The following is a 17598-nucleotide window of genomic DNA, read 5'->3' as shown; positions in this document are numbered from 1 at the left end:
TCACACAAATAAATTGTTAAAAAATCATGCATTGTGATTTCTGGATTTTTCTTTTTAGTTTATCTCTCTCACAGTGGACATGCACCTACGATGAAAATTTCAGACCCCTCCATGATTTCTAAGTGGGAGAAATAGCAAAATAGCAGGGTGTTCAAATACTTATTTTCTTCACTGTAATTGCCATTGTTGCAGCTGTTTTCTTAACTATTTATACCACAATGACATTATAGTTCATTCCTATTGTGTTTAAGCACAACCAAGCAAGACTGACAGCTTCCATTTGACTGATTTTGTGTTTGTGTCAACTATTTCTGAAAGAAAATCGAGAACTTTACATGAATCCTTCAATTGCTGCACCTCCACCATCACCTCTCTTTCTCCCTCCTCATCTGTACTCTGGTCTCCTTCTCTCCCTCCCTCTTTCTAAAATAGTAGGTATAGGAGTTGATAATAAATGAATCAAGTCTTTGTAGGGATAATTGAAAAGTGTTTGGGAGATACGGGCAGGTCATGAGCAACCCCCGACTTACCATGTATGAACTCAAAAGAGTAGGCTCCTGCAACCTCACTTGCCCGAGGAGGAGCACTCATTGTCGCACACACTTTGTCAGGAGCACCACTCGTGCCATAGAGCTCAGAAGCTGAACATGAAGGCTCCGCATGGACGCACAGCGTGTCCGACATTAATTCACCTTTAATGTAATAGTTTTGCTGTCTGATTAAACGTGTACTAGTGTACAGTCAGATCACAATTGAACCAACCCCCTGTATTTGCTAGTCAACAGTCAAATAACCACATTGACCAAAAGTAAACTTCCACATTGGCTGACCACCCGCTCACAACATGAAATGGTTTGGTCCACAGTGTTGACATACACAGCAACACACATTTTGACCAATCATGTGCAGCTTTAAGAGAAAAAATGTGCACATTAAAGAGCCTGCGCATCAAAAAGCTGATGTTTTGCACTTTGAGAAAATCTGACATTGAAGAGAAATTGCGCTGGGCCGCATGGCACCTCCACCCATGCTGCTGTAAGATTTGATAATGGAGTTCTCAAATGGGTAATGGCTTTGTTTTCAGTTACATCATGAAGTGTCATGAAGTATAAAGCGCAAGTGCACTCAAGTTTGTGTTTGTTGTGTGGTTTCTCAGCAAGATGGAAGACTATTGGACTTTTATTAAGTGAGTGACGTATGGTGTATTGTCTGCATTGTCGTCTATTCATGTTCATGTTAACCTTTGTTCCCCTTTACATCCAGTCAGGAGAAAGCAAGATACAGAGTGACCAATCCTGGGTATCTAACAGAAGCTGAGGGCTCTCCTGGTATGTGTGAAAGTTTTGTGGACTCTTTTGAAAATAAACTTATCTCTTGCATCTTTCCCAACCAAATTTATAAATCGGTTTACCACCGGTTAAGCAGTGGATAGGCTGGTTTTCCAACGCATTGGCCACCATCATGGCTAAAGTTTGTACAACTTTTCTATTGGTTTACCACAAAGGCAACCACAACCGCAAAATGGTAATTACAGAGCTACTCAGACATTGTCCATATTGTCACAAACGCCTCTGATGGTGGCCTATGCTGTGGTGAACCACTGATTAACCTTTCTCAAACCTTTAATCTATTTTTGGATTGGTTAACCACTTTGAAGAGCTCGTTTTGCATGCTGCTCCTTTGTGTGCTGAAGACATTGTACATGTTTACACTGGAATATAGATTTCATTTTACTGAAGGGGTTCATCTGGTTTGTTTCAGCACCGATGCCTCCACCCGTGCATGAGTTTTCCGGCCCCAGTGCTCCGCCAGTCGACATGTTCGACAATATGCCCATCTTTGGAAACACCGTGGTTGGGGGAGGAGGTACAATATGGATATTTAACTGCCTGTAAATCAAAGCATCAGCACAGCCTTTGAGCTTTTGGCAAGTGTATGTCATACTTAGTCTTTCAGTAGGGAATTAACTGACTTAATCCACCTCTTAATGCCACCACTATCATATGATTATACAAACCATCAATAATAAACAAAAACGCAATATCACAATGTGTAATATTACATAATTGGGGGTGAATACCCTCATTTCTGAAGGAAGAAACCCAGTTAACCTGTTATCTTGGAATGCATCACATCTAAACAACTCTGACCTTGACAACATAATCTGGTTAGTTCAGAATGGGTATTTAGCCAACATCATGATTAGGGATGTTCCATATTAGCTTTTATGCCGATGATATTGTCAAACTCAATTTCCGATTCCGATACCAACGGAGACCGATATGTGTAACATTAAATATATTTTTATTGAGCGGTGTTGTCAATTATTTTCTCTCATGCCCCGCCAAAGGGCATCCTTCAACAAGGATACAAAAACGCTAGCGCCGAACAGTGCCAGGAAGAAGCACGGTCAGAGTAATGAATATGAGTCACTTATTGTGTCCAATCTAGTAGATTGATCATTAAAATTCAAACAAAATGTGAAAGTTGAGAGTTTAAAATGTGAGAACATGTTATACCTGTCTGAGAAAAGTGTATTGTGAAGAGATTTACAGCCTTAAAACATGTATGCTAATGTATGCTAAACGGAAGGGCTGTTTTGAAATGTATTTCCCACGATAAAACTCTTAGTCATTATTGTCTAAATAGCTGTGTGTATCCAGATAATAGTGTCCTACAGTCAAGCGTGGTGGTGGTAGTGTCATGGTCTGTGGCTGTATAAGTGTGTGTCATTGTTACTCTTAACCAAATATTTAAATAAAATGGCTGTGTTTAAGAGGACAATAAAAAGCGGTCTTCAATTTGAGTTGGTCACTTTTTAGACATCAATATAATGGCACAAAATTTTACAGTAGCGCCAGTAAAAAGGATGCACTACCGTTTCAAGACCATAGGATCTCATTAAATGGATCATCAACTTCTGTTATTTATAATTATAGTATTTGTTGTACCATACAGCCATGCATGAAATTTGAAATAATTACATTTAACTTTTTACTTCTGCTGTTGGAGGATTTGTGCCTAATTCGCTGCCCATGCACCCCACCCCTCAGCCCCAGTCTGAAGCTTACCAACAGCAGTGGAAGTAAGGCTCAAACCATTTCTATACTCTATGATTGTAAACCCAGTGCTCTTGCAGCTGCAACAATGTAGACATCAGATCTCATTCATTTGCAGCTTTTGCAGGATTCCATTCATAAATGAGACTACGGCACGGGAAGCCATTGCTCTGTGGGCCTCTAGCAACTGTTCTTACGATTTTGTACCAAAGAATGGTGTGATCATCAGCATGGAGGCTTTTAATACCTATAGGGTATGTACATACATGTATGTGACAGTACAAGACAAATAAAAATTATGAATGCAGTTGACGTTTTTTTTTCCAGTACCGCCTGGAAACCTTCACTGAGTCGCGATCTACGGAGTGGAGTCACGAGCCATACAACGGTATGTCACTGTTAGTGTGTTACCCTGCCACTGTCAGATTATCACTGCTCGTGTTACTCACTTTGGGCTCTAATTTTGTTGCGCAGCGCAAGTTGGCACAGGGTTGCAGAGCGCACCCCACACCGTGTTAATTACATCCTGCGCACCACTGTGCGCAGACAATTTGGTAGACAGGGATACGCCAAGATGGGCTTTGCGGAGGACCTGGGGGAAGTGTCCATATTTAGCTTGGCGCAGTGAACATTTCGTGACAAAACAAGCACACCAAAGGTGTGCTGAATGATGGCCAGCTTTGACCTGGTCTGTTAGCGGTGCAGGTGAAGTGCAACCTGCGCAGTGGTGAAGTGCAGGCACATCACCAAAACCTCACAGGCAGGTTTTGATTTTCTTCAGCTTGCCATTCTTTTGATTTGTTACTTGGTAAACTCGTTCCGTAACATGCACGATGCACAACGCCGTGCAGACACTCAACAACTCAAATTAGCATGACCGCTTTGTTCCCTTGAAATGTGTTTTTGTCTTATTCCATGAAGTCATCATAAAACAGGCGTGCTAGCTACAATATAAGAATTTTGTTAAATGTCAGTTAGTAGTACATAGTGTTCCTGAAAGAGTGACTGTCAGGAACAGAGGTGGTCTACATGGTGACGCGCATCGTGGCCTCTGATGTGCAGTCCAGTGGGCCCTGCGCATTTAAAGGCAATGAGAGGTGTTTATTGATTAGGATTACACTCGGCTGTGTTAAACTCTTATCATGCCTTCTTTCCTCCATCTTTGCCACTTGAACCTTTGGGAGGGACGGAGGCGTTGCTGCGGTTTTCGGTGCTGGGGAAAGTAGTTCCAGCTTGTTGCTGGGGGTAGTTAAGTAAAGAGTTTGGCTTCTCAAAACAATATGAGAAAAACTACAAGAATAAATCAGATCGCTCACAAATCGCTCTGCGTTTTCTCTGCTGTCGTATCACTTTGTGTGGCCTGTGCGCTAACCACTCGCCCACCATGCAGCCGTCATCCAACTTCATGTCAAAAAATAAGTTAGCAAGCATGTTATGTTCTTTTCAACAGGCCAACCAGTGGATGCATATACTCAACCACCTCCGGGGCCCTGGGATATTGCTGCAGAACCCCCCATTTATTTTGTGGATGGCCAGCAGATCATCAGACTTCCCTACACTTCATCTTTGAAGGTTTATAATGATCGCTTGTCAATTCCAAACACGTTGAGACAGAGAATGTGTCTTCTCCTAATGGAGAGCTTTTAATGAACAGAGCTGCCATATTTGTGAAGGAATGGGGCAAAAACCTTGCAACGACTGTGACAGGACTCGAGATTGCATGAGGATGAAAAAGTAAGACATTTCTCTTCCACGCATTTATTTAATTTTTGAGATTTTCGTAATAATGTTTAAACATATGCTACTCCCGGCCGAGTAAGTCACTTTGCTATGTGATTTTCACAGCTGCAGCCATTGTCAGGGGCAAGGATTCACGGAATGTCCCACATGCAAAGGAAGACAGCAGCTTTTGGTCTACATCAACCTGACTGTAAAATGGTGCTATTTGACTTACTGTCACGAGAACATGATCTCTTGACTAAAATTTTAACAATTATTGAAACAAGCTATATTATTTCAGGACAAACAACCGTGATGACTGTGTGGTGGAACAGCCCGGTGGCCTTAAGGTGCATAACCTCCACCAAGTGTCTGGTATGGAGCTTTTTAGAGACTCTCAGTGCTTGGTAAGATGTTTTTTTTATCAATAGGTGCATGATTTCATTTACACATTGTGCACAAAATGGCCAAACTTGGAAGAGAAACTTTGCAGCTGTCTTCTCTGTCCCTGCAGTGATCCTGTAGCCTGCACATTAGCAGTATGGTTTAAACAAAGAACAATAGGAGTGTAAAGTTGTATAGGGGTGTTACTTGATGTCGACAGAGCTCTAATAATAGGAGAAAAGTGCATTCATTCATTTACATTTTATACCGCTTATCCTCTAGGGTCGCGGGTATGCTGGAGCCTATCCCAGCTGTCTCGACAAGAGGCGGTCGCCAGCCAATCAAAAATATTCTGTTCAATATTGCATTCTACTGTGCTTATTTTTCATTCACATGCTACATTAGGAGAAACTTCATTCATTCATTCATTTTCTACCGCTTTTCCTCACGAGGGTCGCGGGGGTGCTGGAGCCTATCCCAGTTGTCTTCGGGCGAGAGGCGGGGTACACCCTGGACTGGTCGCCAGCCAATCACAGGGCACATATAGACAAACATTAGGAGAAACTTGAAAAATGTATTTAGATTTCAAGTGTGATTTTCTGTTAACTAGGGTAATTCCAATCCAATATTTAAAGGTTGTGTTAAAAAGCCCAAACCCCAACAATATATTGTATGGCTTTGTCCAGGTGTACCCAGTATTGGGGTTCCCAGTCCCTGCCGTGGTAAATGCTTCTCAGCGTTTAGTCAGTGAACATCAGTACAACTTCTCCCTGATGACTCGCATTCTGCAACAGGTAATTGTGCACCCTCTGCATTTATAGCTTTAGTTAATGTGGTAAACCATCATTTTATCATTGTAATGGAAGAAATGTCTGATGGTATTTTTGGTAACACACCTATGCTGCTTCTCTGTCTTCAGCGTCAAGTTATTGAGCTGATCCCTGTCACCAAAGTTACCTACTCATGGGAAGAGAAAAAAAACATTCTCTTTGTTTCTGGAACTGAACTGGAGGTCTGTGCAGACAACCACCCCCCCGGTAGCTGCTGTACCCTGATGTAACTGCAGAAGCCATCATCCTGTCTGAGTGTTACAGCTGTGAAATCATTTCATTTGTTTTTTTATGTAGGTAATAATATATGCCGGTTTATGAGTCTTATGGAAAGGCACGATTGATGTGAATTTCAGCTATTTTAAGGGAGACAGATCTTTTGGCTCAGCTCAATAAAGAGATGGTGCTTTCAGGACTCCACAGGTTTTTTATTTAATTATGGCTAAAATTAATTTGTAAGGTAAACACGTCATATCAAATGTTTATTATTTAGTGTTCCCTCGCTACCTCATGTGTCACCATTTTTGTAATGCCTTTTGTTTTACAGCCACTTGTATCATGTTACACATCCTGATTGGCTAAAGGAGAACCCAAGTGTTGTGTGTTTTGTGTCATGATTGGACACAAAGTGCCTTCCTGTGCAATACAGAATACGTTCGGCTTGCCAAATTTACATCAGTGTTTGATTGCTAGTTGTGTGACACTGAAGTGCTGTATGTTTGCAAGTTTTATCCCCGACAACACCCACAATGTTGTCTAAATGATATACACTGTCAAATGCAGGACAAAGGTTGCAGCTGTAGGGCGCCATTATGGAAGGAGGAAGGAAGGAGGAGGAAAATACATAGACATATATGGGAAAATACAACAGCAGGAGCAATATGGTTTAACAATGATACAAAAACACTACAGAACATTGACACTACGCCAGGACGACAGAGAGGCTTGATCAGAGGAGTGAAATACACGAGTCACTTAGTTATTATACACAAATTATTTCTTGTGTCCATGATGAAATTTCTCACCATAAGTCCAAAAGGTCTACTTAAGTAAATTATGACAATATCACCTCCCCATACATGTTCGTTAATCGCCAGTTACAAGAAGGTATGAAGACATTTATATATTGTACTTCTGCTAAGGCACTTGAATCAGTAAGAACAGTTTCTCTAAAATCTAGTACTCAATAAACCATTAAAGCAGTTTTTCACCGATATAAGTTAAAATTCAAGTGAAGGTTTGAACTTTTTGAGTGTTACAGAAATGTGAAAATGGTAATGCTTGGCTTCAATTGGCAGAAGTTAAGTAATAAAACCAAAGAGGGAGAACTGTTACTTAACAACCATCACGTTGGTTCAGTACGCCTGGGTGTTTTAATAGGTAAATAAATATGAGACTGGAAATGTGACAAATGTAATGTTTTTGTTCTTACAAACTGCACTATAGGTATGATCAAGAAATAAATGCTATAATACAAAGGAAATTGCGGACATTAGAGGCACTCATCATAAAAGACATCAAGTCAATAATTAAAACATGAGATAAAGTTTTAAAGCCCACTAAACCTAGTAGTATAGTATTATTCATCTCTCCTATTGATGACATAGCCCATTATTTCATTCACATCCGGCGGGGGGCAGTGTTGCACTAACACGTTTACATCCGCCGTAAAACGACATAAAACCGGAAGTACTTCACTGACCCCTTCATCCCTGCCTTTCCCCTCAATGTGACGCCATTAGATAGCTTCTGAGCTTATACTAAAAACAACACTTTGTATTAATAACTATAGCCAAGGGAGGAGTAAGAAAGATGAGTACCATGTTTGCAGACACAATCCTAATCGTTTTCATCTCCGTTTGTACTGCCCTGCTAGCCGAAGGTATGGTTTGTCCTGCTAACCGGACGCTAGTTGTACTCAAACTCTGCCATAATACGGCACTTTAATGATTTAACGACCTTTAAGGATTTCATGGAATGCTGTAAAACGTTCACTGACGTTTGTATGTGGAAGTGATCATCGTTGGACGTGAAATAATTTTATTTGTGTCAGTAACAAGCAGGGCGAGCCTGCTAGAATATCAGCTAATCCCTTTTTGACTGACGCTGTGGAAAATAGTATTTCCTGTGTAATAAATGTCCAAAGACATGCAGGTCTTGAGCATCTTCTCCCAAAGACACAATAGTAGTTTCAGGAATGAATTATTCAGTCAAAAACGTAGCTCAGTATTTTGTGTAAGCCGTTTTCTCCTATGGTCCAGGAATCACTTGGGTGCTGGTGTACCGCACTGAGAAGTACAAGAGACTCAAGGCTGAAGTGGAAAAACAAAGCAAGAAGTGTACGATTCATAAGATGCACGTATTAATATTTATGGTGTTGGTTCACCTCTATTAGTAATGTATCTTTACTGTAGTGGAGAAGAAAAAGGAAACCATTACAGAATCTGCAGGACGCCAACAAAAGAAGAAGATAGGTAAGATTGTTTTCAAACATATCAATGATTGTCACATACAGCCAAAATAAAATGATTACATGTTGATGTTTTTCAGAGAGACAAGAAGAGAAGCTGAAGAACAACAACAGAGATTTGTCTATGGTGGGAAACTATTGATTGGGTAGTTGATCAGGTCATTGATTCAATGTCATAGGAGCAATAAACACTGTTTATTTCCAGGTGCGAATGAAGTCCATGTTTGCCATCGGCTTCTGCTTCACAGCTTTGATGGGCATGTTCAACTCCATGTAAGCACGCAGCAGCTTAGACTGTATTGAATGTGCCATATGACATTTTATTTATGTTGTCAACCTCACCACTTTTTATTTTCCAGTTTTGATGGAAGAGTGGTGGCCAAGTTGCCTTTTGTTCCGCTGTCTTACATTCAGGGACTCTCGCATCGCAACCTGTTGGGAGAGGATTACACTGACTGCTCTTTTATCTTTCTTTACATCCTCTGCACAATGTCCATCAGACAGGTATCTGATCATATGCACAGTAACTTTGTTTCTTACTGCGTTGAATGACTGAGTGAATCTGCTGTGCAGAACATCCAGAAGATGTTGGGCCTTGCCCCCTCCAGAGCTGCGACCAAACAGGCGGGCGGCTTCTTGGGACCCCCTCCCCAGGCAGCCAAGTTTTCCTAATCATCTTCAGGAGTGACTTCATTGCACTACAACAATTGGAATTTTTTTTTTCTATTTTAACCATTAATTGACACACAAACCATCTGATCCATTATCCAGTATTAATGACCCACTGTGTCATTTCTTACATAGAAATAAAGTTTTATTGAGAAATTTTAATTACTTTTATCATTTTTATCAGTTTATCATAATAGACTATAATAATAATAATATAGTTATATTACGTTGTGAAAGTACACTGTCTCCTTGGGGATAATCAAATAGCAGTATAAACTGGAATGAGGCGCTTTTCTAAAATACAAGGTACATCATTGTGTTGCGTTCCCAGCAAAGACTACTGGATTGTAGCAGGGCGTGGCTTTGTTTGGTAAAAGGGGCGTGTCAGCTAAGCGTTTACTGTATAAAGACGAGGCTAACCCCTCCCTCGGCCAGCTAGCGGATACTTTTCTCTTGTATCGTCACACTAAGTTCTAGCTCAGAACATGGCCCAGTCCGTACTCGATACTATGCCCGCCGCTTCCACAGGCACCGTGGTCCTCAACGACCCACTCAATTTCTGGGGTGGAAAACGTGTGGCAGCAAAGCAAGGAGCACTTTCCGAGGCCGTCTACGAGCCCGCCACTGGTATGTTTACCTGTGACCTGTTATGACGTCATAACTGGTGGTATGGCGTCAAATGTTTGCATGTCGGTGGTCATACTCAACGGGGGTATTTGCATATCGGTGGTCATACTCAACGGGGGCAGGGAGGATCATGTGGACATGTTGCATAACTCGTCCTACTCCTCTCGGTTGAAACAAACAAACGAACGCTTTGATTACGTTCTGTGTGCGCAGGCCGCGTGCTGTGTCACATGACCCAATGTGGCAAGGAGGAAGTTGATGAGGCCATGAGAAGCGCCCAGGCCGCCTACCTGCAGTGGAGCAAGCTGGCAGGCATGGAGAGAATGCGCATCATGCTGGAAGCTGCTCGCATTATCAGAGTGAGACGTAGGCTAGCGAGCAGTAAAACATGTTATTTATTAACAACCACAACCACACTTCCTTTGCCTCTGACAACGTCCAATTTTCATGTCAATAGCACATTTAGAAGTACGTATAGTTCGTGAGAAAAATGGTGGCGTGTAGCTGTAGCTCATTGCAACACTGTCCATACTGAGTCCAGATGATTAGAGCCTTCTGATTGGCCAGTGGCCTCTATGTTCATCTCTCCATTGTCCAATGAACATACCCTTCAGGCTAGCCAAGAATTCCATAAAATAAATAGAAACAGTGAACTGATGTAAGAGAGGCCACATGGTGGCCACACAGTCACGAGATCGGGAAGACCTGGGTTCAAATCTCCATCGGGCATCTCTCTGTGGAGTTTGCATGTTCTCCTCGTGCGTGTCTGGGTATTCTCTGGGAACTCAGTTTTTTCCCACATTCCAAAAACATGCATGTTAGGTTAATTGGTGACTCTAAATTGGCCATGCTATGTATGAATGTTTGTCTATATCTGCCTTGTGATTGGCTGACGACCAGTCCAGGGTGTACCCCGCCTCTTGCCCAAAGTTAGCTGGTATAGCCTCCAGCATACCCCGTGAGGATAGACGGCATAGAAAATGGATGGATGGATTGATATGCCCATTGTTGGAGAAGAAATTCTCTGCAACCTAATTGAGGCCTCTAAGACCACTTGTTTAAGTAAATTTCATCTCCCCAAGCGTATTCGTTAATCTCCACTTATGAGAAGGAATAAAACTCACACACTAGTAAAAGTTAACATTGTGTATTGTAAAATTGGTCAGACAGAATAAAATCACAAAAACACAGGATCCTGGGCTGAGTTTCTCTTCCAATGTCCGCCTGCAGCCTCCCGACGATAAGAAGGAAAGTCAGCCCCGATTCTTGCATCCCAGAGCTTTTTGTAGATCTCCTTAGATGGGGTGGAGTTGGGGTATGTGTGGGGGATGGACCAGGATCCCGTTCCCGGACCAGATACTTCCTCCTTCACCCCAATATCCTCATTGCCTCCTGGGTAAATAACCGTAAATACCTAAGACCTTCCTGGCCTTTTGGTTCTCCCCCAATGACCTCTGCAAAGATAAGAAGAAACACAACACAGAATACTGTGCCCTGACCATCTTTTAACTGACCCTTTACTGGCACAGGTCACAGCTTGACCTGATACTCATCTACCCTACTTCAAAGACAAGTATTTAAAAACTAGATTAGGCTACACCACCTGTAGTAAAAGAGTCTAGTGATATACACTTTGACCACAGGTGAGAGGTCACCTGCTGTGTAAGACATCTTTGTCAATGTTCTGTTCAGGAGCGGCGGGAGAAGATCGCAAAGTTGGAGGTGATCAACAATGGGAAGTCAATCACTGAAGCTCTGGTTGACATCGACGTCTCCTGGCAGTGCATCGAGTATTTTGCAGGCTTGGCGGGAACGTTGGCAGGTCGCTGTCACACTTATTTGAAGGCAACCTTACAGCTTATGACGCATAGAACATGTCATCAACATTACTCATGGTTGTTAAATAGATAATAGATGATATAAGGGGGCAGGCTGTTTTTATTTCTTGAAAGATAACTTCTTATTGGATTGGTTTTAGGTGGGGGGGCATGCCATAGTTGTACGCACAGTTTGGTTCATTTTGGGGAACAGTAAGGGAAGAAAACTGCTGGGTAGAAAACAATTGGACACGCACCCCTTCTCTAAATGCTAATCAGCGCCCCCTATGGTGTGGAGTTATTTGGGTTTTTTTTGCACCACCATCAGCTCCCTGACAGCATAAATAAGTGGTGTGTCCCAGCAGGCCAGCACATCCAGCTTCCCGGCGGAGCGTTTGCATACACCAGAAGGGAACCTCTGGGTGTGTGCGTGGGCATCGGTGCCTGGAACTATCCCTTTCAGATTGCAGTCTGGAAGTCCGCTCCTGCACTGGCATGCGGTGAGTTTGTTAACAACAAATTTTCCCACTGTGGCGACAATCTTCTCAGTGACCCGTGACCTTGGTGTTATCAGGCAACGCCATGGTGTTCAAACCCTCGCCCATGACCCCCATCACTGCCGTCGTACTAGCCGAGATCTATAAGGAGGCCGGCGTTCCTGACGGACTCTTCTGTGTAGTACAAGGTGGCGCAGAGACCGGCACTTTGCTGTGCCACCACCCGACGGTCGCCAAGGTCTCCTTTACAGGCAGCGTGCCCACAGGAAAGAAGGTAAGCAAAAGCACATTTTGCTGAAAAAGCTGTCCTCCATGAGATCATTAACACGCAGAACCACAGCGCTGATGGTGGAGATGTGCGTTTGCAGGTGATGGAAATGTCAGCGAAGAGCGTGAAGCAGGTGACTCTGGAGCTGGGCGGGAAGTCCCCGCTCATCATCTTCAAAGACTGCGAGCTGGAGAATGCTGTGAAGGGAGCGCTCATGGCCAACTTCCTCACACAGGGAGAGGTGAACGTCTCTCTTATCCCCAGCTGTGCCCCTGAGTTCCTCGCCAAGCTTGTCTCCTCACACAGGTCTGCTGCAACGGGACCAGAGTGTTTGTTCAGAGAGACATTATGCCACAGTTCCTGGAGAAGGTGGTCAAGAGGACCAAGGCCATCGCGGTCGGTGACCCTCTGCTGGATGGAACACGCATGGGAGCGCTGATCAGCAAGCCCCACCTAGAGAAGGTTTTGGGTTTTGTCAGTCAGGCAAAGAAGGAGGTGAGTTGTTAGTTGTGGTGGCTATGCTAATGTTAATGCTAAGATAGAATTATTGTTTTTTCAGGGCGCCAAAGTGCTTTGTGGTGGAGAGATGTTTGTTCCCAGTGACCCCAAACTAAAGGGAGGCTATTTCATGTCGCCCTGTGTACTCGGTGAGTACACATTGGACACATTTTTTGGACTTTCAAGTCAGGTTCAGCCACCCTCTGAACAGACGACTCATCCTAAGAGCTTATTGTCTTTTTTACTTACATCATTAATGATCAGCCCATTAAGCTTCTGAGCCAAAACACATGTCGCCTTCTTTAATGGCTCGTCTTCACTTCTTTCTTGTTTGGTCTTCATGCTACCTCAGATGACTGCAGGGACGAAATGACCTGCGTGAAGGAGGAGATCTTTGGACCCGTCATGTCTGTCCTGCCTTTCGACACTGAGGACGAAGTTCTGGAGCGGGCCAACAACACCACCTTTGGACTGGCCTCTGGCGTCTTCACTCGGTGAGCACAACAATAAAGACAAGTTTACTGACATCCAACAGGTGGCAGCAGTTCACTTCTGTCGTTTATCCTTCAGAGACATCTCACGAGCTCACAGAGTGGCCGAGAAGCTGGAGGCGGGAACGTGCTACATCAACAACTACAACATCAGCCCAGTGGAGGTGCCCTTTGGAGGGTACAAGATGTCAGGTGTGCAAAACCTTTCAAAATAAGATCTCAATATGATTGCGAAAGCAGTGGCAGAGAACTTTGCAATTTAACCCATCTGAGTATTTATTTCCACCCACTCCATCCTGATGACCTCTCTGTGCTCTTCCAGGTTTTGGCCGAGAGAATGGCCAGGTGACCATTGAGTACTACTCTCAGTTGAAGACGGTAGTGGTGGAAATGGGCGACGTTGAGAGCCTCTTCTGAGGGGCTTTTGTTATTTGAACAAACATCAGCGCCATACACGCCTTTTTCAGAAAAAATAATTTGGTGTCATCCTCGGTTACTATGAAAAACAAGAACTATCTGGCTCAGAGAAAATGGAATAAACAACCTTTCTTGTCTTTTTTCTGACTGTAGAGTTCTTTTTGTCCACTGACAACATCGTTAAGGTGTTTTTATGTCATCTGCTGATCTGATCCCCTGATTTGAAATACTAGTGAAATAGATATTTCTTCATTTATCTGTACTGTACAGACTGAACTTGAAACCGAAACCCGGAAAATACAACAAAATGACGTGCATACAAGTGTATTCAAGAGTCAAAGTCCATGTTGAGTACTCTAAATTTGTACATGTTGGTAGGTCTGCATTGACATGAAAGCTTCTCGCATCCCCCTGACAGTTACCTGCCTCCCACCCTGTTTGAGAAGCACTGGGCTAAGCTCATAGCCTGGTCGGGGCCAGGCTTTTAGCTTGAAATTCCACTACCCCACTATGTACCTCATTCTGAGATGGTGTCACCATTTATTTAGAACCTACGACATTCCCAAAAAGACGTGGAGAAAAAATGAACAATAAAAAGACCCTGATTATATTATCCATTTATAAATACTCAGCCTTATTACAATATTTGCTGGACAAATAAAGACTCAACCGCATTGAAACACTTGTTTTATTCTAAAAGGAAAAAAACTCACGAAACTACGTCACATGCAAAACATTGCTACCTAGTGGTAACAACGAGCTATGTCATGAAGCTATGATAACACCAAAAACCGAAAGTTGTTGCTCCAGCGGATTTATTTTTAAACTGATACGTGTTAATATGTCAAATATGAGCGTTGATAGAAAGAATAATAGGGTATATTTCTTATTATAATCAGTATTTTTATCTTGCGCATTTACACGCTGCATGCTGGCATGCCAGCGGGCGATTGTGTTGCTTTTAGCAGTAATAATCTTTTTGGACTTCCTTTATAACGCTCCATAATATTTTTGGTAAAATATACCGACCGGGATGCGTCACATTTCAGCGGAAGTAGAATAATATGACGTCAAACGTCCCCTCTATTCGAACGCGCACTCACCACAAAGGCAAGAACCGGACTTGACAAAGTTAGTCGCGGGACCAATTAAGTCTGACTGCAGATATTTTTGCAGGGGTCGACTGCTTTGTCAAGTTGCATCTTGAGCACAAAGCTCGGCTTTGTGGAGCCACTTTCGCCGTAGACCCCTGAAGTGTCTTGTTTTGAAACAGGAAGTGAACCGGAAGTGTTTCCATCAACCATTGCTTTTGTTTGTCACGTTAGCTTGTTGTTTCAACATGCAGGTAAGTTCGTGCTGAAATAAACCAACAGTGTTGACTTTTAAGCGACAAACGTTAGCGTTTAAGGAGATTGTAGTTAGACTTTATTGTGTTTATTGTGCTTACTTTATTGTGCTTTGCAGTAAACGGCAGTTTTGCAGACGTTAGCATTAGCTTCTGTGATACAGCATCAAGAAAATGTGAGTTTGTTTACATTGTGATTGTCAAATGGAGGAGGGTTAAACATGGTATAACATCTGCTTGTCTCGGAAGAATTTAGCTTCAGTCAATGTATGACGTGGGGCGAGATCATTTCATTTAATCATAATCAGTCCAAATATTCCCAAATAATAAAGCTTTTCCCCAAGATGATCAAATGGATTGAAAGTAGTAAAGCAGCAAAGATGTCATGACACGAGCTAAATTGTGATTGATTGATTGAGCGATACATAGATGATCATAATGTATTCTTACTATACTTTTAACGGCCACTGGGGGGGCATGTTGCATCTTCTGGTGTGCAGCCACTATTATGCAAGTAGTCCTCCATTTATTTCTTCCTCGGTGACAGCGAGGCTGTGTCTCAAATGAAATACTTGCGTCTGTACACTTCAGTGTGTACACTATGTACACTGCGTACTTACTTCCTGAGGGCGTGCATTCTGCCAATGTAGAGCTGTCCCAAATTGATTACTGTCATTGCAGACTTACAAAAAATTATGATGGCAATATTTACGTGCTTCCTCTTCTTCTGTCCTTTTTACTTCTGAATTGAAATCACTCAAGTTACTCCCTCCCTTTCCGCTACACAGACAAGATGGCGATAGGGTTCATTGGTGCACGCACACCAACATCCAATGACTTGCATGTAATTTGCTGTACTCTACTCAGTGTGAACACCCTGAAAATGCTAGTTATGTATGTCAGAGTGCCAACTGAGACACAGTCTTTGTCATGTATTGAATTATCGTCCTGCAGCAGCGGGAAGAGAAACAACTGGAAGCTTCGTTGGAGTCACTCATCACGCAAGTGGCACATGTGAAAAATGCGCTTCACTCGTTCATCCTCAAGCTGGAGTACGAGCGACTGACATGGTAAGGACACATTGACGTCAGGAAGCTTCAAAATGTTGAGCTATGTTGATGTATTTGTCATCCTTTTGGATCCAATTCCTCACTTTGGGTTGTTTTTGTCTGTCAGGCCGTCAGTTCTGGACAACTTTGCTCTCCTCTCAGGGCAGCTGAACACCATCAATAAACTTCTCAAGAGCGAGAAGACGCCGTCGTTTCGCAACCAGGTCATCATCCCACTGCTGCTGTCTCAGGACCGTGATGACGATTTAGCAGTGAGCATCTTTGGCGGGATGGTGCCATGGGTTCTGCCTGTTTCCCACTATAATTTTTTTTTGTTTGTGGTCCTTCAGAAATTAACTGAGCAGCGCGTTCCCGTCTTTAGCCACGAGATTGTTCCAGACTACCTTCGCACCAAACCTGACCCCGAGGTGGAGGAGCAAGAGAAGCAGTTGAGTGTGGAGGCGGCTCGCATTGGCCCAGAAGCAGCGCAGGTGAACCGGAGTTCCGGTTGGCTCATTGCTCAGAGACAGACGGACTAAATTGGAATTTTGTCCTTTCAGAAACAAATCCAGGCTCTGAATAAGTTGTGTTCCAATTTGCTGGAGAAACTGAGCAACCCTCGTGACGACAGAGATGCAGAAAGCACAGGTAGGTGACTTGAATGGGATACTTCATGAATCGTGCAATGACCGTTTCATGGAAAGATGTTCATGACATAACCACATTTATTCATCATTTTCAGCCATGAGACAAAACAAAGCCTCCTTCAGCCCAGCTGACACCAACGAGCTGGTTGGAGCTGTCGCCTTTGGAAAGGGCCTCTCCAGATGTCGGCCACCCGGGCCCGTGGCGCCGGGACATCCAGGTCAAGGTCCCATGATGAGTGGGGGGCCCACCTTACAGCAGGTCACAATCGGTGGTGGTGGGGCGGGCCAGCAGGGTGGACTGGGGGGACCTGTGCCCCCGCAGCAGCAAGGTCAGCCAGGTAGTGACCATGCTGCTCTCACTTCCTGTCTCCTCTCACTCCATATTTTGCTGATGGTGTTCGTGTCATTGTGAATGTCAGGAAAGATGCCAGGCAGCATCAAGACCAACATCAAGTCGGCCTCAGCCTCCATGCACCCCTACAGCAGATGAGTCTCTGCCCACATGTCAATTCACATCGTCTCCCTGGGCAACCACCAACAGCCACTTGTCACTTGCACATGTGATCCACTAGATGGCAGCATGTCAACATGACCCCCCATTAAAGCAGTAATAATAGCCATGGTTTGATTTTTTTTAATCAACGCTAACATTTAGCATCTATTGTATACATTTTAACTTCGGGAGCATTACAACTATAACGTGTACTTAATATTTTAGGTGTGCCTGATCATTTGTCTGCAGATTTATCTAAAGCTATGGGCAAACCTAATAATTTGGCCACACATATACCTAATGTTTTGGGCACAATCA

The 17598-nt window shown here is 43.3% G+C and overlaps 4 protein-coding genes across 10 annotated transcripts; all 4 read left to right on the top strand.

Annotated features, from left to right (window-relative positions):
• The first annotated feature begins 180 nt into the window (after positions 1–180).
• Positions 181–6397, top strand: LOC131129541 (protein SSUH2 homolog). Of its 6 annotated transcripts, none has more exons than XM_078790164.1 (12): positions 181–1186; positions 1264–1328; positions 1762–1866; positions 3054–3085; positions 3187–3313; positions 3387–3447; positions 4510–4631; positions 4714–4793; positions 4905–4997; positions 5080–5185; positions 5849–5956; positions 6082–6397. In XM_078790164.1, the coding sequence occupies exons 3-12, from the start codon at positions 1783–1785 to the stop codon at positions 6220–6222; spliced, it is 954 nt and encodes a 317-aa protein (XP_078646290.1). In that variant the 5' UTR covers positions 181–1186; positions 1264–1328; positions 1762–1782; the 3' UTR covers positions 6223–6397. The 6 variants fall into 6 exon arrangements, with proteins under 6 accessions (XP_078646290.1, XP_078646289.1, XP_078646288.1 ...); XM_078790163.1 differs by having other exon boundaries at positions 3178–3313; XM_078790162.1 differs by having other exon boundaries at positions 3013–3085.
• Positions 6398–7670: 1273 nt separating this feature from the next.
• tmco1 (transmembrane and coiled-coil domains 1) lies at positions 7671–9293 on the top strand. The gene is made up of 7 exons (XM_058073458.2): positions 7671–7874; positions 8254–8331; positions 8407–8466; positions 8543–8589; positions 8668–8735; positions 8822–8966; positions 9036–9293. Exons 1-7 carry the CDS (start codon positions 7805–7807, stop codon positions 9132–9134), a joined length of 567 nt encoding a protein of 188 aa, XP_057929441.1. The 5' UTR covers positions 7671–7804; the 3' UTR covers positions 9135–9293.
• A 102-nt stretch (positions 9294–9395) lies between these two features.
• aldh9a1a.1 (aldehyde dehydrogenase 9 family, member A1a, tandem duplicate 1) lies at positions 9396–13893 on the top strand. Its single transcript, XM_058073452.2, has 11 exons — positions 9396–9758; positions 9972–10117; positions 11451–11580; positions 11941–12075; positions 12150–12346; positions 12441–12581; positions 12647–12835; positions 12900–12987; positions 13191–13332; positions 13409–13521; positions 13652–13893. Exons 1-11 carry the CDS (start codon positions 9617–9619, stop codon positions 13744–13746), a joined length of 1518 nt encoding a protein of 505 aa, XP_057929435.2. The 5' UTR covers positions 9396–9616; the 3' UTR covers positions 13747–13893.
• A 1014-nt stretch (positions 13894–14907) lies between these two features.
• Positions 14908–17399, top strand: med8 (mediator complex subunit 8). 2 transcript variants are annotated; one of them, XM_058073457.2, is made up of 7 exons: positions 14908–15091; positions 16046–16161; positions 16268–16412; positions 16491–16631; positions 16701–16788; positions 16883–17116; positions 17207–17399. In XM_058073457.2, exons 1-7 carry the CDS (start codon positions 15086–15088, stop codon positions 17275–17277), a joined length of 801 nt encoding a protein of 266 aa, XP_057929440.1. In that variant the 5' UTR covers positions 14908–15085; the 3' UTR covers positions 17278–17399. The 2 variants fall into 2 exon arrangements, with proteins under 2 accessions (XP_057929440.1, XP_057929438.1); XM_058073455.2 differs by having other exon boundaries at positions 14912–15091; positions 16883–17125.
• Positions 17400–17598: the final 199 nt, after the last annotated feature.

This window comes from Doryrhamphus excisus, linkage group LG4 (genome assembly GCF_037039965.1).
Source record: "Doryrhamphus excisus strain RoL-2023G ecotype Guam linkage group LG4, RoL_Dexc_Guam_v1.1, whole genome shotgun sequence".
In the NCBI taxonomy this organism is placed as follows: Eukaryota; Metazoa; Chordata; class Actinopteri; order Syngnathiformes; family Syngnathidae; genus Doryrhamphus; species Doryrhamphus excisus.
The sequence above is the reverse complement of the archived record's forward strand: the minus strand, read 5'-3'. Positions and strand labels throughout refer to the sequence as shown.